A 26,672-nucleotide genomic window follows, 5' to 3' on the forward strand; every position below is an offset into this window, starting at 1 on the left:
CAGGGTACCACAGCCTGAAGCACAGCACGGAGGATGCATAAACACATTAGGACAATGCCTCTGACAGCTTATCACAGAAGAAGGCAAGAAAATGAAAGATAGGAAAAAGAAGGGGGAAAGGAACCAAAAACTGATATCTTGGGGAAGAAGGAAGCCCCTGAGCTGGGGGTATACTGAAGGAGTAATAACCACATGAGAAAAGCTCATATCTGTAGGTTCAAAAGCAACATGGTAGAGACCATGGCTGTTCTGGATAATCAAACCAAGGATGTGGATGAATACAGAAATTCTCCCAGCACTGGATCCCTGACTCTTCCACCACTCACCTGTGAATGAAAGAGCTTCTCTTCATTGCAATGCCCTCTCCTGCCTAGGGAGCTGTGGATTGGCAAAATTCTTGAGTAAAAAGAGATGCAGGAGAGGGAAGAGAGTTTATTGGTATCACAACGAGAACACATTATTACTGAGCTGGAAATATACACAGTTCACCACAAAGGTTCTCTCAGTAACAGATCTTCTCTGGCAGCCAAGCATCCCTTGGATTAGTGACACTGTGCCTACATAAAGAGTAGGTCTTCACATTCAATATCAGTACTGTATTAACTTTTAAAGACAATTATCCAAAACAAAACAGAGGTACAGAGACATCAGAGGGAAACATTTTCATGGTTACAGTACAAATGGCAGTTTCATGGTTGGCTTTACTTGCTAGCAGAAATTGCCCAGACTTTGTACTACTGACCTTTTAACTGCAGCAGACCCAGGTCTGATGCAGGACATGGAGTTGCAGGCGCATCCAGGTAAGACAGCATTCCTGAAATTTCTGCATAGTTCTAAAAGCCACTAAGTGTTACAGTTAATGTGCTTGGAAATTGCTAGAAGAGATGCTAATTCAACAGGAAGCCCTAGTAGCAAGAATTTCTCTGGAATTATATGTGTTTTGAAGAATTTTCATTTGTAGAATCTCCCTGCAAAGGCAAAGTCCTTCTGAAACCAGAATTCTGTTTGGTCTCTTGGATGCTCACTTCTCTGATGATGCAAGAATTGTTTTTTGCTCATACCCATGGACAGGGCTGGGACCCTTCATAGTTAATATAAGTGATTACTGCTGGGTTTAAAGAGCCAATGACATTGGTAGGAAAAGTAACACCTGCGTTGTTAGGACAGGGTAGAGGAACTTTAATGTAACAAATACGATCACCATGGATTATGCTTCTAAGGCTCCATATACCTCCAAACTCTCAAGCCATGTGAGAATGGCAGGGAAAATCATTTTAAAGTTTTGTACTCTTTATAAGCTTACTTTCAAAAAATTTTGCACATTTGTCTAAGCTAAAGGGCAGTTTTCAAGGTACAGTTGCTTTTCTGCTTGAAAGAAATTAAATTTTGCAGCTCACTACAAAGGGGTTTGACCTGAGATGCTGAAAAAAATTGATCATGCCAACATGAACAGGATAAGTGGCAACAGAAATAGGCATATATTTCTATGGATCTAACAGTTTTCAGCTGCATGCAATACAGCTTACATAAAGTAAACTTTGTTTTCTTTTTGAATTTTGCTGACACTTTGCTACTGGCACAGTATGGAAGTTGTGTTGTCTGCAAGGCAACACCAAGTCCTTAGTTTGTCTGTGTCCCATTGGCAGGGCTGTCTGAGCGACAGGAGACCCATTGCTTGACGTAGCTTCGTGGGAAGTCCTCTCCCTCCTGCTCAAGAGGGATAGACCCACAATTGGTCTGACTGTTTTGATCAAATTCACAGTCAACTGGACTCCCACAGTCTGAGTCCACAAAGCCACTGTCAATAGTGTCCAAGTCTAGGCAGATCATAGGATAACTGTCACCAGGCCTCGCACTCTGAAGGAAAAAGTCACAGGAGTCTTCGCTGTAGGAAACACTTTCACCATCAGGAGAAGGCAGAGAAGCTGGATTTTCCAAATCCCACTGATTAGGGTGCAAGCAAAGGGCTTCTAGGATACTCCCCATCCCTCTTTCCAGAGCCCTTTCTACTTGCTGATGGGCTGGGGCACTTGCACTCCTCAGGTGGTCTGTGGACACAGAGCCCGAGGCAAGTATTTTGTCCTGTGTGCTCAGGTCAGCCAGAAGCAAGTCGCTGGATATCTCTCTCTCATCATCATCAATGTTAACCTTGGGGTAACCAGTCTCTCCAGCATTACCATCTTCATCACTGGTATGCTCATGTCCCCTGTGCACACGGTTACAGTTGCACTGGGAGTTACAAGGCGCAAATTCATCAGCCACAGTCACAGTATCAATGGACAAATGCCCATATGACCGGTCCTGAGTCCCACTGCTACTGTTCACACTGGACAGAGGGGACTGGCCATCCTGATCTGGGGCAGCCAGGCAAGACCCACAAGGCTTGCAAGGTGGATCCTTTTTCAGCTCGCTCAGCTCCTCCTGTGAGGTGCTGTTAGGATGACACATGCTGTAAACTTCTAGGACTTCTGGAAGGACTATTCCCCATTCAAAGAAATCGAGGGTCATTTTGGTATGGGATGCGCCAACCCACTTCTGCATAAAAGGACATACAGGGAGAGAGAGGTTAGTATTATCACCTTTGGAGGTTCCACAGAAATGCCCAAAGAGCTTATGTTTTTAGAGGCAAAGTCAGACTCTAAAATCATTGAGTGCCTCAAAATGGCAGAGGATGTGATGCTGTTATTACTGGGCACAGACAGCTGCAGGAGAACTGGCTCAAATAATTGAAAATAGTTAGCTCTGAGAGCTTTTACATTCACAGCTTTGCATTTTCCTCTACTGCCCAAGGCAGCACCCTCTGCTGCATCTGTCAGCAGTCCCCTCCCAAGCCACCAGGTCTCCCTGCCCCCATGCCCTGGACACTGCCTCCCTCTGGAAGGAGGATCAACTTCTCCCCCTGCGTGCTGCATCTGCACCCAACACACACCTAGCCGTGCTCTGTCACTTCCCTCACCTCTGCTGCCTTGGAAGTGAGTCAGGACAAGGCTTCTCCTGATCTGCAGTATGTGACCATGTCCAAACCAGCCTTTTCACTCTTGGTGACAGGAAAGAAGCAGTGGCAGGCAGGCGATGGGGACCTCAAAGAGTTGTAGCCACTGCTTGGTGCAGATGACACTCACTCATATGACTGGGGAGCATGACACACTGAACTTTGCCTTTCCCTGTCTCCATTACCACTGCATTCAGCCCTGTGCCATGTGTACTTCTAAATCATGAGCCCTTTGCAGTCAGTCGTATCTAGGAGTGAAGGCACCTCTGGGTTTTTTGAGCTAAGAACAAAGACACACAGACCTCAGCGAGCTTTCAGTGGTGTGCCACTAGCGAATGCCAGTGAGTCCTATTAGAAAGGCCATGCAGCCCAGAGGCTGGGCACAGCACCGCAAATCAAGACTTGGGTCTGGTCCCTGTCTGACACTGGCCTGCTGGCTGAGCTGTGTCAAGGCTCTTATTCTCCATGTGCACCACCTTCTGCTGTGTGGAAAACAGGTAACAATGCTGAGCCCTGTAAATGCTGTGAAGGCTTCTGACAGTGTGCTGATGAAAGCGGGGTGTTGCCACAGCTTTGGAACTGCCTGAATGATATAAGCCCCTATCCCAAACTGCCCTCAGTGTAACTAGACACGAACAAAGCATTTGGGAAGAGAGCCTGACTCAGCTTGTTACCCTCTGACACCAAGCATGGAATATCTTCATTACAGCAGGAAGGAGTAAGTATATTTTAATTTATTTTAAACCTAAACTGCAAAGAGCGTATTATTAAAGCTGTAATGGACAGGAAGGTGCCTAGAGTGCAAAAGGCTATTTAAAGAAACAGAGGGGAACCCCTTTCTTAGAACTGAGCAAGCAGAATATTGCCAATGCTCTCTTGACAGTTCTTTGCAAATTCCAGCCCAACATGAATACAAGGACACATGTGCACACAAAGGAGTAGGCAATGTTACTCTGCTTTCTCTTCTCTTTTTATATCTTAAGTTTTCTCTAAAATTTTTACTGCTTCCTGACCAACCCAGGATTCTCTGCAGGGCATTACTATTGTCAGTTGCTGATCATTATCCACAGACATTTCCTAGACACTTGCTTTGATGCAGGCAGGATGCAATTGAATGAGCCCTAGATCAGTTGGCTTTTTGCCAGCTGATAATGAGGACTCAGTTCACATATTAGTGAGGTCACCACATCCTCTTGACATCCCCTGCCTGTGCATCTTGTGCTGTGGCTGTGTGGGCGACTGCTGCTTTATTTTGCAAATTTATTATGTTTCCCAGAAGTACCTCAGCTTTAGCATTATTGTAACTGAGGCTCATTCCCTCCCAGCAGCCCTGAACAACCTAAACTAGCAAAAGTATCATTCCAGCTAAACAGGGTGAAGCCATGGGGTTCCTTGAGAGGAGTGTAAGAGGGTGGTTTCATTACCACTGTGAGCACTAGCCCGCGACTCTCAGGAATTCCCACACTGAGTCCATCTGATTCTGGCATCTTTCCCTGAGAACAACCAGTGCCAGCTGCCTCAGAGGAAGGTGCAAGTACCCCTCGTGTGCAGATATGGGAAGCCCTAATGGGCCTCAAAAGGGGAAGACAAGCAGGAAGTGAGACAGTCACTGCAGGCTGCAGTTTGAATGGTGCCCATCCAGGACTTGCTGTTTAACCCAATTGCAAACATCAGCCATGCAGCAGTGGGAAAGTACATGAAGATCATTAGGGCCCAGCTGGTGTTCCTCTCCCAGAGTGTCTAAGAAAAAGCAGAAAGAAAAAGCAGACACTGAAGTGTCTCTGATCAGAGCTGTTGTAACGATAGGAACTTGTTCAAAAAGAAGAGGCAGTGATGTCTACACTCACATGCCAGTACTTTTCCAATTTGATCATGGCATTGTGGGTTGCTCTTCAGTTTGATATGAACGACATTTATGGATGCTCGATGTTCTTTTGCTTTTGTATCCTAAGAACTCCAGCAAACCCTCTGGTCTTTGCAAGGCATTTTGCCACATGAGCCAGTTTGGCTGGTGTTAAGAGAGAAGCGCATTTGGGAGGGCTAGACAAAGTTGCTGAGTTCACAAGGACACTTCCTTAACAGGGAGGCAGCTGCACATACAGCACCGTCACAAGCTAGTTATTTGCCCCCAAAGCGCTAACCATGTTTCCAGGATGACTGTATGAGGGACTCTCCAGAGAGGACTACAGGGGTTAGTGCTGAGCTTGTATCACTGCAGAGGCTGAGTGGGAGATCTGGCCCTACAGTGAAGCCCACTACCTGCCCCTGATGGCACTGTGGGACTGGAGCTTTGAAAAAAATCCCAGGTACTGTCCTAGGACCCCTTCATCTGTTCCCTTCAGGATCCCAGGCTGCATACATCATGCATGAGGCTCAGCTCACCCACTGTGACAGCACCTATGGAGGGTGAGCAGAGCAGACCTGGCAAAAAGGCCTTCTCCACACAGAGTAAACACTGGAGGGCTCTGGTCCCCATTCAGAGCCACCTGGCATTCCCTTGGGACAGATTCCCCCTCCCACCCTCTTAATGAGAATCCCCTGCCCAGGATAGCATGTTGGGCCTTTTAGTTTAACTTTGTCATGTGCTCCACAGGCTTACATAGCCCATTTATACCTTGAAATCTCCATTATGCATCAGGTAAAGCGGTTTGAAAAAGGGAGCAGGGTCTGGGATGCAAGCCATCTTCTTCCACAAGCTGGAAGGAAAAAGAGAAAGGCTTTGGAGTTAAGCACACATTACAGATCCAAACCTAGGCATCTCCAGAGAAAAGCAAGGCACTCTTGGCCGTACACCAGCCAGAGACCATACTTCGCTGGCCCTCACAGGCTTGAAGCTGTGCATGGCTGTACAAGATGCAGAGACGGCTGCATGTGAACACCCCATCTTTAGCAGGACCGAGCAGGAGCATTTGCTCTAGCTTCCTTAAGGGCTCTTACCTCTGCTGCTTGGCCAGAAAGGCTGTGATTGAGGCAGTGATCATTGCGACAACACCAAACAGCAGCAGCCATCCCGTGCCTGCTCTCTGTGTCACTGCTGGACAAAAAGACTGGGTCATTCAGATTCACCCTGAATTTCTACCCTGGTCAATAAGCAGGAGATGGTGAGGAAAGACAATCAAACTTTACGCCAGACTTTTCCCTAGGACACTGAGGCTTTCACCTGGGGCCCAGCCCTCTGGACATGGGGGCAAGCATGACTGAGGGAGCTCAGACAAGACTGAATCAATGAAACTAGCTGTGCATCAGCTGTCCTGTGGCCTAGCTACACCATGGACAGACAGACAGCGTGCTCAGGGCAGGACAGCTCCTTGCTCCAAAGACCTTGCGTGTTTCCAATTCCTCTTGCTTTAGGGACACCACCACAGCTGAACTAGGAAGTGGAAAGAGAGGGCAGCTGGCCAGGGAAATCTGAGGAAAGTATTCACTTGTTGGCTGCTCTCCACCTGTGAGGGCGAGGAGTACCTTTGAGACCCAGAACTATGGCAGCTCTTAACAAAAGGAGCCTGGTCCTGCTGCCACAGCACCATTTGATACCTCAGTTTGAGCTGCAGGTCAGTGGGAGTGGGGAAGCTCAGCACGTGCTGCTGACACTGACCATGGTCATCCTGCCCTGCTCTGAGCAAATACTCCCCATTGTCAGCGTCTCTGTTCCAGCATGACAAGCACTGGTGTACCTCTGTCTAGGGCAGACCCTTGAGGAGTGGGCCTGGCAGCTGCTGAACCAAACACCCATGCCCAGCCAAGAGTGACCATCAAACATCAGTATCCAGACACTGAACTCAGCCCTGAGAGCAGGCTCCTCTCTCCCCTCAGCTGAAGGCAACACTAAGCCCCAACAGCTGAGTTACCTCCACCAGAGCTTCCCCATCTCTGAAAGCTGTAACCAGGACCCTGGAGGTCTGACACTGCAAAGGGAACTAGAGGCTGTGCTCCTGCTGTGGCAACCAAACCTACAACCAACCCCACTGAGCCCTCTTCCCCTGGGCCCTTCTGTAAGGTGGGCTCTGCAGCACAGTGAGAAGGTGAATACAGACAGCACACATCAGTCCAAGCCGGGAGTTCATGTATTCAGTAAGCAAGCCAAACAACATATCTATCTTCACTAGACTATTTAGCATTTGTTCTAATCAATCAGCTTTGATTAGATTTCTGGAAGCGTTCTCTGACATTGGACCAACAGGGAGAGCAGGGAGAGCTGGCATAACGTACCGGCAGGGCTGGTTTTCAATGTCAGTGCAGGACTCCAGTCACTCCAAAATCCACGGTAGCCAGTGCCCTCTCGGGGTCTGGTTCGCACCTGGAACTCATATTCAGTGTTTCCCTGGAGTTCCCGTGGCAGGATGACCAGTGTCCGCTTATCCTCATGGACAGCTTTAGTCTTCTGAGTCTGTGAACAATTAAACACCAAACAGGGCTGGAGCAACCGCTCCCACCTCACCCTCGCTTATGCTGCACAGTGAGGAGCCCTGCTAAGGAATCCCCTCTGCCTGCAAGTTGTTTCTGCAGGCCATGCTCTGGCTGGTCTGTAGCTGCACGTCACCCTGTGGGACCCTTTCGTGTGGGACAGCACGGGGGCAAACAAGCTACCAGCCTTCCCCACAAGATCTAGCAGCTCTCAAACAGCTTCTACTTCTCAATTGCCTTTTAGTTTTGTCTGTTTCCAGTTCAGACAAGCAAAGAGAAAACTTTTATAAACCTCGAGAACCCTTCTTCCACACCAGGGCTCCTGCCCTGGGTTGTGCTGGCTTCCTTTTTGCTGGTACATCCTACTTGATGCTAAAATGACATCTCACTTACCTCCCAGGTGTCGTTCCTTCTTTTATAACGCAGCTGATATTCCAGCTCCTCATCCAGAAAGGAGAAAGGAGAGTTCTGGTAGATGGTTTCCCAAGAAATATTGTAACCCTCTGAGAACACAGCGGTGAGATTGAAAGGAGGCTGCGGTTTGACTGTGGGCGAAGACAGGGTGGCGTTACTCTTCACAGTGTCACTGCACGTACAAGAGGCAGCCTTGCATGGTATCAGCAAGGCAGAGAATGGTGCAGAGCTGCCTGGCAGAGGCAGCCCCTTCTGCAAGGGCACCATCCCTGCCTCCTGGGCTGAGCAGTCCTGGGCAGTGCACAGAGCCTCACACGTTGGCAGCGCAGTGAAGTCAGGCCTGCATTTCTCTGAATGTGCCTGATGCCCATCTCTGAACCTCCTCATCACCTAATGGAGCAGGAGAAGGTAGCAGGAGGGGCTGATACCTCCTGGGATATGTGGAGAGCAGAGCATCCTGCTCTGCTCATGCCACAGGAGGACTCCATGCAGTCAAGGTCACTTGCACAGTTAGGGAAACACCCCTTAACGTAACAGAGCCATCAGGAAAAGCTGAGGCTAGTGGACACTGCATAAGGCTAGTGCAAATCCTGGCTGTGTCACGAGTGCCTAGCAGAGCAAGCTTTTGTATCTCCTGTAGGGTGTTTTCACATGTGGAAAAGCAGTAATGCACAGTGTTAATCTCCAGGGTCTGTCACCGAGCTGTGATGCCTCTGTATGGGCGCACCAGCATCCAGGAGAATGCAAAGCACCGCTACCTAATCTGTGCTCCAAATTGCTCTTGACTCTGTCAGTGGGGGGCAAGGGGCTTTCCTGAGATGTTCTGGCATTTGTCAAAGGTGACGACACTTCTCACACGAAGTTTAATTTTCAGAATAATCCAAGTAGAAAAATCCATTTTTATATGCCCCCATGGTGCCTTCCTGCCTACCTGGCTCAGCAGCCTGGCTAAACACCCCTTTTCTTTACTGTTCATTGCCTGACTTGGAGCGAACAAGCGTCCCACCAAATCATCGATATGATTGCACTCAGTCTTCCTGTCATGCAGACAAGATGGCTAGGAATAGCCTCAGAAAGGAGAAGTGCCACCTTCGTTATGTCTGGGACACTTCGTGCTATCCTCAGCCAATAACATCGTGCTTGTTCTGGTGTCCTACGTGAGAGCCGCCTGGGGCTCCTATGAGGACATTTGTGGCATTTCCAGTTCAAACATTTCCTCTTGCTCTTCTGATTCTATCCAAGAACAAACACTGTCATAGTCTAGATGTGAGACTGGTCTGAGGTGGAAGTATATCACAGAACGCTCGAGGTTGGAAGGGACCTCTGGAAATCATCTGATCCAACACCCTGCTCAAGCAGGGTCACCTAGAGCACGTTGACCAGGACTATGTCCAGGTGGCTTTTGAATATCTCCAAGGAAGGAGACTCCACAGCCTCTCTGGGCAACCTGTGCCGGTGCTCAGTCACCCTCACAGTAAAGCAGTTTTTCCTCATGTTCAGACAGAACTTCCTGTGTTTCAGGTTGTGCCCATTGCCTCTCATTCTGTTACTGGGCACCACTGAGGAGAGTCTGGCTCTGTCTTCTTTACACCCTCTCTTCAGATCCCCCCGAGCCTTCTCTTCTCCAGTCTGAACAGTCCCAGCTCTCTCAGCCTTTCCACTCCAGTCACTTAATCATCTCAGTAGCCCTTCACTGGCTAGCCCATATCACCCACTGCTTCAGGGGGAGAAGGGGTTTTATCTAGTGGCCAAGCCAGGTCTAAGCTTAGCCTCAAGCTAAACAAGTGTTTCTGTAGTTTATAACAGCAACAATAAGACCACAGTGCTCTGTGGAGAGAACAAACACTGAACACAGCCCCCTGTCCTGGCTCTGATGCTCACTCCTTGCCCAGACTGCTGGATAGACATGAGCTCAAGCAGTATTTCTCAAGCCCACCATTTTTGTACTTACTGTTCTCTCCCATATAAAAGCCTTTGGAAATCATGTGTTGCCTATCAGCTATCTCTGTAACATCCACCTGGACTCTGATATCTGCCAGGAGTTCTGTCATGTCCACAGTGCACATGTACTGTGTATGGCTGGTGTTCCTCGTTGATTGCAGGAGACTGCAGGCAGCCACAGTATTTTCTGGATCTTCCTCAGGAATCCTAAAAAAACCCAAACAACAAACAAACTAGTCCACATCTACCACATGCTGTAGTTGGATTAATCTGTTGCTGAACAACCAGGCAAAAAAATTTCTGCAAAGAAAAAGGATCAATGTGTTCAAATAAAAATTGATATTTGAACTCAGACAGAGAGATTTTTTTCTTTCTATTTGCTCAGCTTACCAGCTTTCTGAGAGAAATAGGAAAATGGAACTGAGGTGTTTGTGGAAAGGAAAGCTTCAGAAGAAAGGTGCTCACCAGGGCTGCACAGGCCAGGACTGCACCCACCTCCTGGCTGGAGTGGAGCAGCGGCTCTATGGGGCTTGGACAAGTTGTGTGAGCCCTGCCAGCACATAGGAGTGAAAATCTGTTGTTAGCAGCAGCAAAAAGCAAGGCACTCCAAGGCAGGAGAGGAAACAATGCCAAGGAGCCAGAGCTGGTGTAGTGTCAGGGGCAAGCAGGGCAGCCGGCGGAGCCATGGATCTTCTGTGAACGGGAAAGTCAGATGGCAACTGGAGCATGAAGAACAAAGGAAAACCAGCATGGCAGCAAGCATGAGAGCTCTGCCTAACAAAGAGGCAGAAGGACATCACTATGCTGTTGCCAAGTTAGGAGTTCCTGCTGACTGCACTTTGCTCTTCCTGCTGAGACATACCATGCTGCAGTGAGGTTATATGAACCGGCACCCAGGTCATTTTTCAAGATGCAGGACAGGGTCTGCACATAGTCCACAAAACAAGTGAGGTTTTCACAATGTGTAGCTGTAGGTTTGGAAAGACAGAACAAAATATTAACTTCTATGCATCACATGTATAAACATTTTAATTACAGCATTTCCTAAATTTATAGTACTCTTCTTTGCTGGTCTAACATTCATTTTATGTCTCTCTGCTTGCAGTTTTCTACAGCTTGATATCTGCAGCACCAATGCTTTTCATGACCATCTCCAGGGGCTTGGAATAAGCTTTTCATGCAAGTTTGACAAAAATACATTATAACTTTGTAGTTATTATAATTTGCATAAAAACTTATATACTAAAGTAATGGGCACAAATTATTAATCAGTTAAAAAAATTGAAACAGACTTCTAATGAGAACTTGAGAACGAATGGCAATTGCAGAAGTTACACCTCAGTTCATCAGGAAAATCAGTTACTTTTGAAAGTGGTCATAAAATGGCATTTATGCTCTTTTAATTGTTCTGCAGGAGCTCTGTTCACACATCAGCATCTGAGATGTGCTGTACAAAAACAGTGGCATTCCACACATGACACACTGAGGATATCTCCCTGGATTTCAAGGAAAGGAAGATTGCAGCACAGTGAGAAACCCTGTATTGGTGAGTCCTCTCCTGACAGGGTCTTGGGCTGAAAAAAGCATCTGGCACTACACTAGGAATAACTAACGACAAGTGCAGAAAGGCCGTCAGGAGATAGAGCACGCCACGCTGATGCAAACCATGCCTACCACACTGACATCGTAATCTCTTACATGTACAATATTACCGCTGTTTGATGGGAGTAAAATCACCATTGCCCAAGAGAAGATTTCAAGGTTGTGACATCCAGTGCTTAAATCAGGCATGGGCCCTCCCCTATCACCTGCACTGCCCACAGCTGTGGCCCAGCCTGCTGGGAACACATGACTTTGGCAGCTGTCAGGCGCTCCTAGGTGATATGCRCATCAGCCACAATACTTGATTTTACGGCTGCGAATAAAAAGAATGCTGTATGCAGAGTGCAGGCTGAGTGGTGCTGTGCCCATTTGTTTGATGGACCAGAAACATCTGTTCCACCCTCCACATCAAATGACAGTCCTCACCAACAAATGCATTTCTAGTCACAGTGCACAGAGGACATGTCCAGAGGAGGGAGCAGCCCAGTTCCAGACCAGAGCAAGTTCAAAGGAAAATAAAGCCCAACATTTCCCACTCACTTTGCTCATCACAAAGTCCTTTCCTACTCCTGTTGCAGCAGGGCACATGCTGCTCTCCACAGTGCTCAGCTTTGTGTACAAGACCCTGAAGAGTCAGGATGGTGACAGAAGAAGAAGTTTGGGGATTCTTGTAACAGACTCTGGCCCCAAGGGCATACATGTGCTTTTTAAAACTGTGATTCAAATGATATGGTTGTTATTTTGTTTCATTTTGACTTTTTCATCTCACTATGACTTCAGAATTTTGTTCTGAAATTTTAATTAATTTCATTTGTGTTTCATTTCAATTTTAACTTTTCATTCTGAGCCCTCAACAGGCTCCCATGAGGCCCCTGGTACAGACACTGCTTGTTCCAGGGCCCTGAACAAGATACTTTTCTCCCTTAGCCTGACTTTATTCTTCTACAGAGTTTGGGTTACAAACCCTGCTTTCCCTCAGAGAGAGTGGCAAGTGTTAATAAGCTAATAAGCATTGCTGGTTAGCCTTCTTCCGCTGTATTTTGATACCAACCAAAGGCAGCTGGTAAGCTGCAAGCATTGCTGTTTGTAAGAATCTGCTACCAAAATTCAGAAGAGGTCAGGTTTTTACCAGTAAGGGAATAACTAAATGTTAGCACAACCTGGACAGGTCTAGGATTCTCCATCCTTGGCAACTTCAAAAACAAAGATCGAATATTTTAAAAAGTAAGATCTAGTCTAGTCCAAACTGAAATTAGCACAGGGTAATTCCCTGGCCTGTGTTACACAGAATTCAGACTAAGCAGTCGCAGCGGTCCTTTATGGAAGGAAGGTACAACTCTGAACTCATCTTTTCTTCTGGTTCAAGTTTGGAGCAGGTCTCAGGTTTTGACTAGAAGCAGCATGTGAAATGCCGACCTTGCTCCTGTTGCCTGCAGACATCATTGCTGCTGCCTTTTTCTGCCCAGCTGACCTGCTCAGAAACTCAGCTCCACGTCGGCTACGTTTGGGTGGTGGTAGGAGCCAGCATGAAAGGGACGGTGGCCCTCCGCACGGTGCCGTCCTGGGCAAAGGGGCTCGCAGTGGTGTCCCTGCTGGCCACAGTCTCGGATATCCTGTTCTTGGCCACCTGAACTTTTTCTACGGCAAAGATTTTTGTGAGGGATCCTACTCTCGTGTCACGGGGCAAGCCAGGTACCGCCATTGCAGTCTCCGCGCGCTCCCTGGAGCAGGATGCGGTCTGGCCGAGCTCTGCCCCGCTGCGCGCCCGCTCGGGTCTCCACCCCCCACAGTGCCTCCCCGTGGCTCCTTGTCCCCCAGCACTGTCCCCGTGGCGCCCTCGAGCCATGTCCCTCTCCGCAGAGCCCACGTTGACGGCCAGCAAGATAAACCTTGCGGGTGCACAGCCTGGAAAAGATGTGTAGGAACTTACTGTACTGGAATAAAAGGAAGAAGAAAATACTCTGGGGCCACTGTTTGTTCCTCATGTTGGTTCTGTCTGGATGTCCTGAAAAAAAGAATTAGAAGTTCAGCTCAGCCGTCTACACGTGCTGGAGGTGGAGGCAGGATTATTCTTGCCCTCATTTATGTGCCTACGAGTGAAGTGTCTAATTCAAGAGGCATCTCGGCTCTGCTGTGTGCATCTCTCCCAGGGGCTAAGGAGGGGGCCTGATGACACTGCTAACGGGCCAAAAACCAGGCCAGAGAAATCGCTGTTCCTTCACAGCAGTGTGCCCAGTCAAAGCAGCAAACTGATGACAGCTCCAGACTGTTCATGCAACAGGAAGACATTTGGGGTAAGTACTAACCCTTTTTTTTCTATCGGTTTCCTGCAACTAGAAATGGCTTGCAACAAGGAGAAGTGACGTTGCTGTGGCTTAAACATCTGTGCAGTGAATTTGTCAAATAAGAGTCTGAATGTCATTGTGGGCCCATACGAGCAGCGCTTATGAGAACTGGTTGATCTCACCTCCCCCAGGTTAAATAAGCACGGGCTTCTTAGTTAAGGGACTCCGGGAAGGCAAAAATAGTGGTCTCCCCTGTGATACAGGAGAGAATAATGCACGGCACCGTTTCAGGGGAAGGCTGTCCCAACGCAGCTCAGAGAAGAGAACTACAGGAAAACCTTCGGTGAGCAAGGGCGCAGCAGGGTGTTTTCAACAATGTGAGAAAACTGTCACCTACAAACACTGCTCAGCCACTGAGCCCACGGCCCCTGCTCCCAGACCAGCCACATAACACATTAAGCCTGTGTTTTCACAGTGTTTAGTATTTATGGAGATAGGCAGATAAGCACGGAAAGACAAAGCCGGCTCCCTGCACAGCACTGGCTGTTGATACCCACCACAGACTTCAGCCCTGTTTTCTCAAGCCCTTCTGAAACGGGCTGGGCAGTGTGGGGATGCCAGGCTTTGGAGACGTAGTCTGTATTATTCATGGAGCATGCTCCTGTCGGAGCAGGTGACAAGGATGCACAGCCAGCAAGGGGACCCCCACGCTGTGCCGCAGGGCAGCACTGCTGTCCGCAACCAGACCCACGGGAGTGGGTCTCTGCTGACTCCAAGCCGTGCTTGCAAGGAACAAGCCCCAGAACTTTGCAAAACCCACTGCGCCGGACTGCACAGAGGCACGCGCAGAAACGAGCTGGGTGAAGACTGGGCCACTGAGCGAGCTGCAGCCACCACAGCAGCGCCCTGGTCTCCTGGCAGGGCCTGCTGCAGGCCCCGGGTGCCTGTGCCTCCCCCACCACCAGCGGCAAACACCCCCACAGTCGCTCAGCAGAGAGCACGCAAGTGAGGCCACTCCTGCCCAGGGAATATTCGTGGTGTTTAAAAATTTTCTGGGTTTACTCAAATAATGAAAGCAAAATAAATTTAGCAGCCACCAAAAAGCCCCTGCAGCCCCAAGCGAGCTCAGCAACGTGCTCTCAAGGCACTGGGGTGTTCGGATGAGATCAGCAAGGCTCAGGCAGGAGGTGCCACAAGCGACCCATGGCTGCAGCACCCCAGCCTTGTGGTGGGAGCAGCTGAGTGTCATCACGCCTCTGCTGCCCCTCCTTTCCTGTGGAACACATGCTCTAGATGAAGCATGTGCTCCAGCTCAGCAAGGAGCCGCAGCCCCCCTTGCCTGCTGCACGTGGCAGGACAGGGACCCCCTTTCCCCACACGCCAGCCCTTCTTCCTGCATCATACAGTTCCTTGGGGAAACACCTTTTCTTGATGCCTCTGGTCCCAATTCTCCTAGTTTTATCTGTGCAGATTATCTCTTTTATCTGCCTAACCCTGTCTCACTCCACCTTGAGCCCCCATTCATCCTTCCATGGCTCTTCTCCAAATTCTTGTTCCTTTGAGAAAGGCACCCTGTCATCCTGTCGCCTGAAACACGCTCACCTGACTTCACGCTAGGACTGACCGCAGCCTGATGTGGCCGCCCTTGAGACGGGCAATCTCCTTGTCAGTTGATGCAGCAGCTGCTCATGGCCTCTTAGCATCAGGGGCCCTGTTTCTTGCAGCACATTTAAGCGAAGAGCTATGCCAGATGCACAGGTCACTGCGGCCTTGAGGTCACTAGCCCTGGAGACAGTGACACATGCAATTCGCTCCTACCTTTTTAATCATCCTTCTCCCTGCAAAATACCCAGCAGCATCATTGCTAGGCTCAGAGCAGGCAGGGGTCTGGCGGCTCAGGCTGCCGCCGCCCTGCCCAGATGGAGAGGGTGCAGTCGCAAGGGCTGCTGCTGTTCTCTCTCAGGCCTTCAAGCCCTCTCGCTGACTGCAACGCAACATGTGCCAGGGACTGCCGGCCGGACGAGTGCCACCTTAGCCCTGTCCCTGTTGCAGCAGCCCCCATCGCAGTGTCGCTTTGCTTTCTGACTGTCATGCTCCAGTCGTGGCCTCCCGGTAGCACAAGGAGGAGCTGGCGGCTCCTCCTGGGCAGGGGAGGGAGGTCTGGACCTCCGCGAGCTCTGCGGACCCACTGCCTATCGCAGAGCAATGCCCCCTGCGTTTCCAATCCACGGCGTTTCTGTGCTTCCTCCCTCCAGCCCATTCCGGCCCAAACGCGCAGAGCAAAGCAAGGCAAGTTTTGCTGCTCTTAGCTCTTGGACTGCCGTTTCTATCAACTGCCTTCCCCATTTCCCTTTTTCTGTTCAGAGAATAGTACTATCAATCCCAGGGGACGGGAAGCGCTGAAGAGGAAAAAGAGTCCGAGAGCAGCCCATCTGGAAGAAACCTTATCGCGACATCAGAAACGGCCGTTATGTACTGGAGAGAGCTTAACACAAAAGGTAGTAATTCAGAAGGAAACTTAGGGAATGAGCATACAGTGTTGAAAATGAGACCGAATAGCAGTAGGACCCTCGAACACAGGTAAAGGAAGGCCAAGAGCCTTCTCACCTGAACTCCCCTGTCCCCCCTCCCACCCTTGCCAGCGCCCACAGCCTGGTCCCGACTTCCTTCCCTCCCCTCTCCCCACCTGGCTCTCCTGCCCCCGCGCACGGGGGCTGCTCCGCTCCGCTCCGCTCCGCCCGCGGGCGTGTGGGAGGTCCGGGCCGTGCATGCCCGACCTCCCAGCCGCGCCGGTGCCTCTGGCGTCGAGGCACAGATGCCCGCGCAGAAGAGGAAAGATGTAGCTCTGCAGCAGTGTTGCTGTGGTCCTTACAAGCTGGAAGACCTCACGGCTCCACAAAAATGTGTAGCAGCCCCTGTTCTGACGCCTCCTCCAGTCAGGCCCTCTGCAGCCTCCGTCTCCACCCTTCCCACCTCCCTTCCATTCGTTAGGTCTCTCCTGCTTGCTTACACCTGCCAGCTCCCCGCTCACCGGTAACCTGGGGAGGAGAAAGGCAGTGGGCAATGAGCAGGGAAAGGAACTTATTCCCTCTCTGGCATTAGAAAAGTCCCTTCCACCATTTCATTTCAATTTCCCTGTCTGTAAAATGGAAAATTTGAGACAGCTTCCAGAGTGCTTGAAACCCAACTGCTTCATGGTTGTAAAATGTCAAGCACTCTACAGCTGCTGTCCACCATTGCTGCAAACTCTCTCGTACTCCAGGGAAAGGTGTGTGAGAGCGCAGGGCGATGATAAAGGTGATTAGCCACTCCTGTACATGTGTGCCTGTAAAGGACGCTACAATGTTTTAATATGCCAGAGAGCAGGAAATGGGACCAATACAAAAACAGGTATTTGCAAAGATTATTCTTGCTAATGGTCTGGAAGTATGATGATGCTATAACCTGCCAAAGACTGAATTATCCAGTCTAAGCTTGCAGTTTGAAATGTCTCCATGAACTGTATGCACATATAAAACTCATACACACATATAAAAGTGAAATAAAAAATAATAATTCTGATATTTCCAAGCATGAGAAAGTTAATGTCACAGTCACAGCCAAGTAAAAAGAGTGGAAGGTCTGCAGAGGTCTCTCAGTCCACTAGCTACATGCAAAAGCCAGTTCTCTTCTTACATGTCCTCTGAGGAGCTTCATTACCAAAGTACGGTGCCACCTAATCACAAAGCCAAAGCAGCAGGGAGCCAGAGGAATGTTCTGGCCGTCTGGTGAAGGCCAACGCGAATGGCAGCAGGGCCACAAGGGCCACGTCAGCTACAGAAAAGCTTTACAGTGAAGTCACAGATACTAAGCGGTAACAGGCGCAGCAGGGAAAGCTGGTGGGAACACGGACATTACCTTGCCCCATCCTTTCAGCTGTCCATGTCAGCCCTCCAGCACCTCCATGGCTGGCCTGGCCAAACCGCTGCCGCAGGCAGGCGCGGCCGGCACGGGAGCGGGGAAGCAGGTGGGTCTCATCAGCACTGCGGAGGAGCCGAGCCTGCTCGTGCGCGGCCCGGGCTGTCGTATATTGGAATAGGCAGTGATAAATGGCGGCTGACGTCACCGCTGTATCAGTATTACTGTGCTGATAGAAGGATGTGGTGAGCGCAGAGGAGGCAACGAATTCAGGTCCCAACACCCACACAACGTTTGCTACTGTATTGCTCTGGTCTTGTACTCTGATGTGAGAAAAAGGTGGGAGAGCAGACAAAAACTCAGAAGCTTTAACTCTGAAAGGTCATCAAAGTGGCTTAGGGGGGCTGGTGGCACTAGACTTGCACCAGGGAGGTGTCAGCACGGGCACGTCCAGCCCAGAGGGGCCAGCTCTCGCCAGGACCCCGGTGCTCCTCAGATAACCGCAAGGGGCTTCAACGTTAGGGGAGAGTCATGGTTGGTCGGCCCAGGTGCAGGACCTTTTCATAGCAGGTTAGGAACAAAATAAATCCTATCCGTGACATGGGCGAGGAGGCAGCAATTACTGCAGGAGGCCCCAGCTCCGTATTTAGCAGGAGCAGCTCTCTCTTTCTCATGTACTGATATTTGAAAAATTATCAGAAGCTTCCAGCATACGTAATGTCTGTTTGAAAAGGGGAAAGTCAGCCTTAAAAGGCTGCTGTTCCCAGCCCAGAGCAATGAATATACAGCTGCAGGGAAACTGCTAATAATCCTAAATGAGAGGGAGAAGCTCTGGAGGATTTCTGTGCTGATGCACAAGAGGGGGAAAGGTAAGGTGTCCTTATGTCAGGGGGTATTTGCAGGAGATTGAAAGAGTGTTTAACAACATACCAGAGTTTGAACAAGCAAGTAGGGTTTTGGGAGATACCAACAGGTCTAAAACAAAAGTGTTAAATTAAAAAAGCTAACATGGAATTCAGTTAATATTTAACAAAGGGATAACACTATAGATTAATTACACCCTAAACAGTTAAATAGAAAATATTTGGGAAACAAGTGATTTTTCAATTTTCATGAGTTAAATCTGAGAAAAACAAGCATTTGCATGTGTAACACAAAATGCATATTACTGCGTGTTTTAAAAGTAGTGTGCTTTGTGCCTCCAGGACAACCTGCTCAGATTAAACATGCTGCCCTTTCCCTTCCTTCCCTCCTCTGCACAAATAATGCTGCTGGCACACCTTGGAGAGCCCTGTGTAACCGTGGAGCAAAGCCTTGCTGCTCTCCTGCTCTGCTGTCCTCATAAAAGAAAGAAATTAAGAACTAACCTCTTGGCAAGTGTCTAACTTAACTGCTCAGCCTACTCGACCCTGCACTGTCCATACTGTACCCAGGAGTGACAATGTCCAGCCCGTGCACACCAACAGCTGGGCAGGTCTTTTCCAGATGCTCAGGCCTGGCATCATGCCTGCAAGTGATCTGCAAAGTGTGCAGAGAGAAGAGCTGGTCCCTCTTACAGGAACATTTGAGGGATAGCTGCTGGGCTGGTAATGACCTTTCTAGGCATGTCATATCAGGGCACAGCTGGCACCTTGACCAGCCCAGTTACCAGCAGCTTCCCAGCAAGTGCAGTCAAGAGCCACCTGCCCTGGCCTGAACGGTCTGAAATGTCTGTTCTTTCGGGGATGGGTCCAGGGACACAGAAGTGCTTTTACTGCAGAGGGACAGGGAAACAGAGCTAGGGCTGAAGGTAGGTCAAGGGAGTGTGGAGAGAGCAGCAGTGGCGGAGAGGAGGCAGGCTGGACAGCCACTTGGAACTTCTTCTTTTTTTTTTTTAAGATAATTTATCTGTCAGGGCCAGAATTTGGATGTGTACGGTCTCCCTTTGGTGATGCTCACTGCTGGTGAAGCAAACAGCCAGGAAAAGCATCAAGGACCTGCCAGAAGGTCGGAGCAGCTCTTCATGCACAGATGTGTCGCAGCTTAGTGTTGGGCTCTTCTGTCATCTAGCACAGTGTATGCACACGTATGTGCATGTACACACGTGTGCACATGTAAGAGTGTGTGCGAGTGTTGCAGCATGAAGGGCAACAAGGAGTCTTGCCCCAGCACAGCAGACGTTTAACAGATGCCAGACTCCTCAGCCCAGGGAGCCCGGCACAGTGCGGCCCTCCAGGTCTCTCTCCGAAACTGCACCACTGCCTCCAGCCTGGGAAGAGCTACAATATGGCACACGCACACAGCATCTCCAGGAGCCCCGATGCTCGCTGCCAGCTGACGCACAGAGCACAGACACACCTCCTGCGTGGGACGAGACGAGCCAGTGGGTGCAGAGTGCAGCGACTGCCCCTACAGCACCGCCACGCATGTGGCCCTAGAGCTGCCCGACTCTCCACGCCAGTGACAACGCGTTCCCTGGCACCTCTGGGCTGCAGAATCAGCCCTCAAAGCAAAGCACTCAAAGGCCTGAGGAAGTTAATTGCCGTGGATCTGTGTGGATCCAAGAGAAGAGGCAGCTACTTGCACCCAGCTGCAGTCTGAGCCCAGCCTGCAGTGGCAGCCTGCAGCGAGCTGCAGGCGCAGAGGGCACAGCAGGGAGGGCTTTGCTAATGCTCTTAGAGTGACTGATGAGCCAAGAGCCCTTTGCCATGACTGGAAGAAGGGCAACACCTGTATATATTTCTCAGCAAGAATAAATACACACAGGAAATAACAGTCACAAAGTTGACAATTCCTTCCCCTAGAACAGTTAATTAATTAACACTTCCAGTTAGCAAGTTCATGAAATGGAAAAACAATACTATTTCTGTAATTGCTGCTTGTCACAATGGAATTAAAACAAACTCCTAAGCATCCTCAAAGATACAGACCTGGTATTATAACTCTAGAGTCAAAGACACCTTTACAGGCTGGTGACATTTAGCAGGGACATAATCATGTATTACCATAAATAATGAGTCAAAATGACAGAACAGCTGAGACCTGAGTAACAGCCGTCTACTGGGAGGGAAAGCAATAGAAGAAACCACCTCAAAGCTCAGGAAATGGGGTAAAACATGAATGAGCCGGGCAGAAAGCGGAGGCGTTAGTCAGCAAAGCAGCAGGTTGAAAAACAACTGAGCCCTGGCGGGCGGCCTGCGGCCGACACAGGATGCTGAACAGAGCAGGAGAAAGGAGCATGCCGCTCTCGCTCTGAGGAATGCTGAGAGCACCCGCAGCGAGCAGTGCCTGCCCTCCTGCCTCCCTTTGGCCTTGCCCGCTGTCTCTGCAGATCCCTGGCATGGGCCTCCACCTCTTTAGTTTTATTTTTGCCAATATGCATCAAGCCTGACCCCGGTCTGCACGAAGGCTGTGGTAGGAGGACACCACTTCGGCTGCCATCAGAGGGAAAGGGCTTACCTTCGCAGCGCTGTGACCGTGTGCGCCTTGCTCACGGGTAGGGGATGGCACAGAGGCTCCTCTCTGCTCTTAGGAAACCACCAGACACATGGTGCTAAACAGAAACAGGAATGACTGTGCCTGTGAACTCACCCTGGCCATCTGGAACAGAAACCTGCAGCTCTGCCCAGGCGCAGGCTCCCCAGCCTCGCCTGCCCCACGCAGGACGTGCCCCGAGCCCTCTCCCCCGACGCCTCGCCGTGCTGGGTCCGGGCAGGTGCACATCCAGCCTGTGGGAACGCCGGGCTCTCTCCGACACAGACTCTGCAGCACGCTCCTGAGTGTGGACCCCCTTGGACAGCCCAGGGGCAGGACTCTCCCTCTGTGTCCTGTCCTGCAGCTGGGTTCCTGCAGCTTCACAAGCCGAGCATCGGCTTTCCTTGTTTCATCAGCCTACGTGTCCCCCAGCTAAGTCAACCCATTGCTCCCTGGGGCACCTCTCTTGCCAGCCTCCCCCGCCACCGCCAGCCGCAAACCGGTCACAGTCCGTTTCAGGCCACCCTTCTGCGTTTGTGCTCGCAGAACCGTGCTGGCCCTGCGCACGGCCAGCAGGTCCCTCACACGCTCGGCGGCGCTCACCTGGGTCAGCAGCGCTGGCAGAGCTCCCTGCCGCTCTCATGAAAGTTGGCACAAACTCACCTGCTTGGGGTCAACACCCATCAGCTTGTTCCTGCAGGCAGTGATGCACCAAGGTCAGAGCTGTATTGCTGGCACATGGTATGTTCTGCAAGATCCTCACTGAGCCGCCTGCGCGGCTGCCGCAACGCGGGCTGCTCCCCTCACGTCGCGTGTGGCCCAGCCACGAGCTCCGTGCAGCCCTGCTCCCGGCCTGCGTGCAGCAACCCAGGGCGCCTCGCACAGCTCCTGGCGTCGCTCCCAGGACAGAAACCACACGAGCTGCTTTCAAGCCTCTGAGTGTGGAAGCACTTTCAAAGCAAAACCTAATGGCTCACATTTCGTGCTGCCTCCCTGTGGCAAGCAGCGGGCTGCAGCGTGCCGGCTCCAGCAGTGTTGCTGGGTTGCTCCCAAACCTACAGGACTTGCAGTCCTAACACAACCGCTGACTCCTCACATCACTCGCAAGGACATACCGTGTCTTTAAGAAAAAAGGTGGGATGGGGATGCAGGATGGACAAACAGGCAGAGTTTATGAGAGGCATGTATTAACACACATTGCAATATGTTGGGGCATATTAACAATATTGGATATAAACAGGGGTTTCACAGAAACAGGCTGATCCAAGCAGCAGTCCTTGTTGCTGGAAGCTGCAGCTTGGCTACAAAGCTGGTAGGAGTTCATTGCAAGGTGGTAGAAGACAGGAGTTTGTTTTGTCAGACTACAAAGGCTGAAGTGTGGGGTTGTTGGCTCCACTAGAGCAGAGGGACTAAAGCAATGAGATCATGTCACATCGGTACATCTGCATCCAGATCAGCACTGGTAAACATTTACAGTGCTCGGTGAGAACAGAAGGAGTATGAAGGTTGTTTCTATAAATTACTGGGGCAGGGGGATTCCATGCTCAGCAGTGGCTTTGGTTGTGGTGTGAGGCTCTTGCTCAAACAAGGAAGCTGCCGGATCCCCTGGCTGCTGTTCTGTGATCAGGGAAGAGCGGCTTTGCACAGCCCAGTTTTCTCATCCCTCACCCTGTTGCTGTGCATGTGCGTAAGTGGAGAGTGATGTGGTATGAGGAGCAGTAAGAAGCTAAAACAATGACTGATAGCATGCAAAACAGAGCCAACATGGACAGCAGGTGAACGTGTTGGCCCTCTGCACCTGGGGAGCACAACAGGAGTTTTTTGAGATGAGGCGTAAGAACAGCAGTTAGGTAGCTGCACCAGAAGTGGGAAAAATCCTTGATGCGTCAGGAGGACAGCACCTGTTGCAAGGGCACAGCACAACTCAGAATGAGGCTATGAAATGGATCTGCAGAGAGCACATGCTAAACTGCAGGTCCTAATTCCTACCCTAGTAGAGGAAACAACTCACCTGATGGATCTGTTGCCTCCCTCATGCTGCAGAGGAGCCTGCTGGGCGCCCCTGGAGCCCCTCGGCTAGGTGGGGGGAGCAGACCACCCAGCAATGAACTGCCCTGCACAGCCTTCAATCCCAGAGCACTGTCACAGACGTGCATGGGTTAGTGAACGCAGCACAACATGAACCTGCCAGAGTCATCGCCTCGAGGCCTCTGCTGGCTACTCGCCAAGGGCCAAGAGTACTAACTTCAGGGCCAGGCACGTCCTGGTTCTCACAGCAACTCTCTGGAGCACCGAGGCAATAGCTGGGCCTTGTTACAACCCTGAAACAGGTGTGGAAATTCTTCCCCCAGAAGGCAGTTCAGCACTTCTCTCACCCTGTTATAACTCTTTTTGCTGTGTGGGTGGCTCATTGCAAGTGAAACCAGCAGCGACTGAGCTGCGGAGAAGCAGCCAACCTCTGTCTCTTCAGCTCATGGCAAATTCCCCCATGTCTAAGAGCTGGGGAAACAGCAGCAAGTAGGAAAGTCCCAGTGATATGTTAGTCACTGGCTCAGTCACCTTTCAGTAGAGGCCAAATACCACACTACTTTGAATGCCATGCTCTCCTACAAGGGAGTGCAGATGGGACCAAGAGAGCAGCTGATCCATCACTGACCTGGGACTGGAGCTTCTTAGGAGAGCTGCCACCTTCCATGGACTGGGACAGGTGTAACACAGTCGCCCCTCTATCAAAGACAGGCTGCAGGTCACAGTTTGCTGCTGTAACAACTCTTGCCATTACAGTTGCCTTTCTGCTCTCAGGGAGCGGATGTTTAGGGCTCCTCCATAGATAGTCACCGGTTTATAGACAGCTTTCTGGCTAAGAACAAAAAGGGAGAAGACAGCTGCTCCTCCCCACTAGCAACTAAATCAGCCCCAGCAGTCAGTTCCCCGCTCTGTTTGTTCCTAGGCTGCAGCCAGTTTTTCTTTCAATCTTGCTGGAGGGGTGGAAGCAGGGTGAGTGGAAATCGCATATTGTAGAAAGCCAGAGAAAGGCCAGGATGGAAGCAGGACAGCACAAGGGACAGAGCAAGGCAGCTTTGGTCGGAGTACAGCAGACACTTGAAGCTCCTCTCAACATTGCTTTTTCTCAGCTTGTCAAAAGAAAGAGAATTGTCAGTACTCAGCAAGCCAGGGGTGCTGGTGAGGGCTGTTATTAGGAAAACTGGGAAAATACACAGAGGTCAGGCAATTTGGTAAGCTTTAACTTCGCTTAGGTGTGTTAGCAGGGTATCTGGAAGGTGTCCTCTTCCTCGCTTGGCTATTTTCTTTCCTTTGTTTTGGAACAATCTGCTTTGAGAGTCCTGCAGCTGAAAACTGGAGTGCTTCATTGTCTCATTCCTTTGATTAAGTATCAGCAAGTTCATGATGAGCTTTTGCCCAGCTTCCCACCCTGTCACCACAGCTGAGTCAGAGGGGCCTTGAGAGCTCTGTGCAATTGCTGCAAGATCTGATGGAAGGCTGATGGCATGACATGGCTGCCTCAGTCATAGCAGTGTGTTGAAAAAATTAAAATTCTGGGTAAAATGCGATTGTATGATATATCACCGTGTGGGAGCATGAGGCAGAACTTGTACTTAGTAATCTGCGGAGGTGGGGAAATACCTATGTGTGCCTGTGCACATGCATGTGCGCTGCATAGGCACAGCTCCCCTGAGAATTAGTTAAAAACACCTATTCTTTGTAAAAGTATCTGCATACAAAAATAAACATTTTGGAAGCATCTCTGTCAGAGCTGGAATACAAACTCCACAAACCATGCTAAGGAGTTTTTCTACAGAAAAGACTTGGCTAGGAAAAAACAAACTGTCCTATCAGTCTCTATTCACTGAGGATTTTTGTCACATCATCCCACAATCAGAGATAAATATCATAGAACAGCGTAGCAGAAGCCACAAATCCCTCATTTGGTTCTCTCACCCCTTTGCCCTTTGGCCATTTCTCTGCTAAAAGGAACCTGTTTTCTTAGAACAAGTTTGTAGCTCATGACAGATAAGCACATTCTTAAAGTTGGCCTGGACAACACAGGGTCCCAAAGCAAGATGCAGAACAAGTTATAAGAAAAAAGTCCTGCTCCATACTCTCCCACCCTCTTCTTGTGGTCATTATTAGCTTTTGAAGGGCAATGACAAAACCGGTGATTGATGGGAATTTTCCAACAGCTGTTCAGTACAGGTGCATAATTCTAATGACCTGACATTACTTATGCAGAAGGGTGGGACTGACACTAGAAAAAAAAAGGAAAAAAAGAAACGAGAAAAGGAGGAAAAAGGCAAGCACATGGCATTTTCTGCAAAGGAAAAACTGTTTATCAGAACTAGCCCCTCCTGTACTGGGAATACACCCGCTTTTCTCAAGAACGCATTTCACTCATACATGAGAATGACAAATCAGGTTGGTAATACTTGGGAGGCAGCCAGATAAGGAAGATGTGGAGGTGGAGTGACTGTGAGTAACAAATGGCCTTAGAACTAGGCTAAGACTAGGCACAAGCCTTCACTTGTGCTGCAGTCTTATAAACAGACTGAAACACTGAAAATACATTTATTACAATGAGTAATTCTCTGACCAGATAGGAACCCTCCACTAGCTAAAAAGCCCAGGCATGGAGGGTGCCAACTTTTGGGACTGAGGTGCCTCTCTTGGTGAGGGGGAGCTGCTTTGCAAACAGACTGGTCCCTGGTAGGTGTGGTTCAGGCCACCACACTGCATCAGCAGTCCTAGAAGCAAGCCATAGGCCAGAGCCCACACCCACTGTCAGCTGATCATCATCTTACACCAGAAACTTGTCATTTGAGACACACCTGTGTTTTATAGCCTGGCTCTAGCTCCGAGTCCCAAGAGCGGAGGAGGGAACACTAACTTGGATCAATCTTCAGTCAAGCAGTGCGCCTATCATAGGAGGGAGAGGTGAGTAGGCCAGCTAGCCCAGCTGTTTAACATCAGTTCTGAGTTCAGGCAAAGGTCTAGGGACACCCTTCCCAAAGAGTTACAGTTTGATTTGATCCAAGAAAGACTGAAAGGAGGAAAGGGGTAAAACACACAAGCAGAGAAAGCCATCCAGTGGAAATGAATGACAGGAGGACATAGCTATGTGGAAAGAAAGGCAGGGGAAAGGCAGAATGAAGCTGCAGCACACCAAAGCAAGGAACTGCTGGAGCCATCAGCTTTCCAACCCTGGCCTGAGCAGAGCTCTCCACGCTGCTCCAGCCAGGTCCATGCCTTCCAGGAGGATTCCGCCAAGGGCCCAATGGAGATTAAAGGGGCAGAAGGGGAAGAAAGCCCCACTTGTGTCTCTATGCCTCCCTTTACAGCCCTGTGCTCCTACAGTAAACAGTGAGTAACCCATTCCGGGTAGCTGCAGCAACAAGCTGTGGGTTTTTGCTTAAACTTGATTTTGCTTGGCTTTAGGGAAGTGAGTCAGCATACGCATGAGGCTGACCTCTGGCCACTTTGCATGTTCCTGTTCCACCATTTCAGTGAAGGTTTGTTTGATGAGTGCTGAAAACCTCGTTATCTGTCAGTGCCTCACAGCCGTCCCACATCACAGAACATGTGCTGATTTAACTACAGCTGACTGCAATCATGAAGACAGAGCATTTCTGAATTAAACCTCATCTGAAAGAAAATAAAATTCAACCTGA

At 49.9% G+C, this 26,672-nt stretch overlaps 1 protein-coding gene across 6 annotated transcripts; it reads right to left on the bottom strand.

Moving 5' to 3' along the window:
• Positions 1-412: 412 nt before the first annotated feature.
• On the bottom strand, positions 413-23,928 carry IL21R (interleukin 21 receptor). Of its 6 annotated transcripts, XM_026086113.1 has the most exons (10): positions 23,645-23,928; positions 17,536-17,858; positions 13,284-13,358; positions 10,614-10,719; positions 9,762-9,958; positions 7,790-7,941; positions 7,202-7,379; positions 5,930-6,026; positions 5,607-5,688; positions 413-2,535 (listed from the first exon to the last, which is right to left on the bottom strand). In XM_026086113.1, the coding sequence occupies exons 2-10, from the start codon at positions 17,543-17,545 to the stop codon at positions 1,621-1,623; spliced, it is 1,812 nt and encodes a 603-aa protein (XP_025941898.1). In that variant the 5' UTR covers positions 17,546-17,858; positions 23,645-23,928; the 3' UTR covers positions 413-1,620. The 6 variants fall into 6 exon arrangements, with proteins under 6 accessions (XP_025941898.1, XP_025941914.1, XP_025941921.1 ...); XM_026086129.1 differs by lacking the exons at positions 17,536-17,858; positions 23,645-23,928 and adding an exon at positions 21,652-21,905; XM_026086136.1 differs by lacking the exons at positions 17,536-17,858; positions 23,645-23,928 and adding an exon at positions 20,974-21,049.
• Between the last annotated feature and the right edge of the window lie 2,744 nt (positions 23,929-26,672).

Source organism: Apteryx rowi, unplaced genomic scaffold, assembly GCF_003343035.1.
Source record: "Apteryx rowi isolate R43461 unplaced genomic scaffold, aptRow1 scaffold_119, whole genome shotgun sequence".
NCBI lineage: Eukaryota > Metazoa > Chordata > Aves > Apterygiformes > Apterygidae > Apteryx > Apteryx rowi.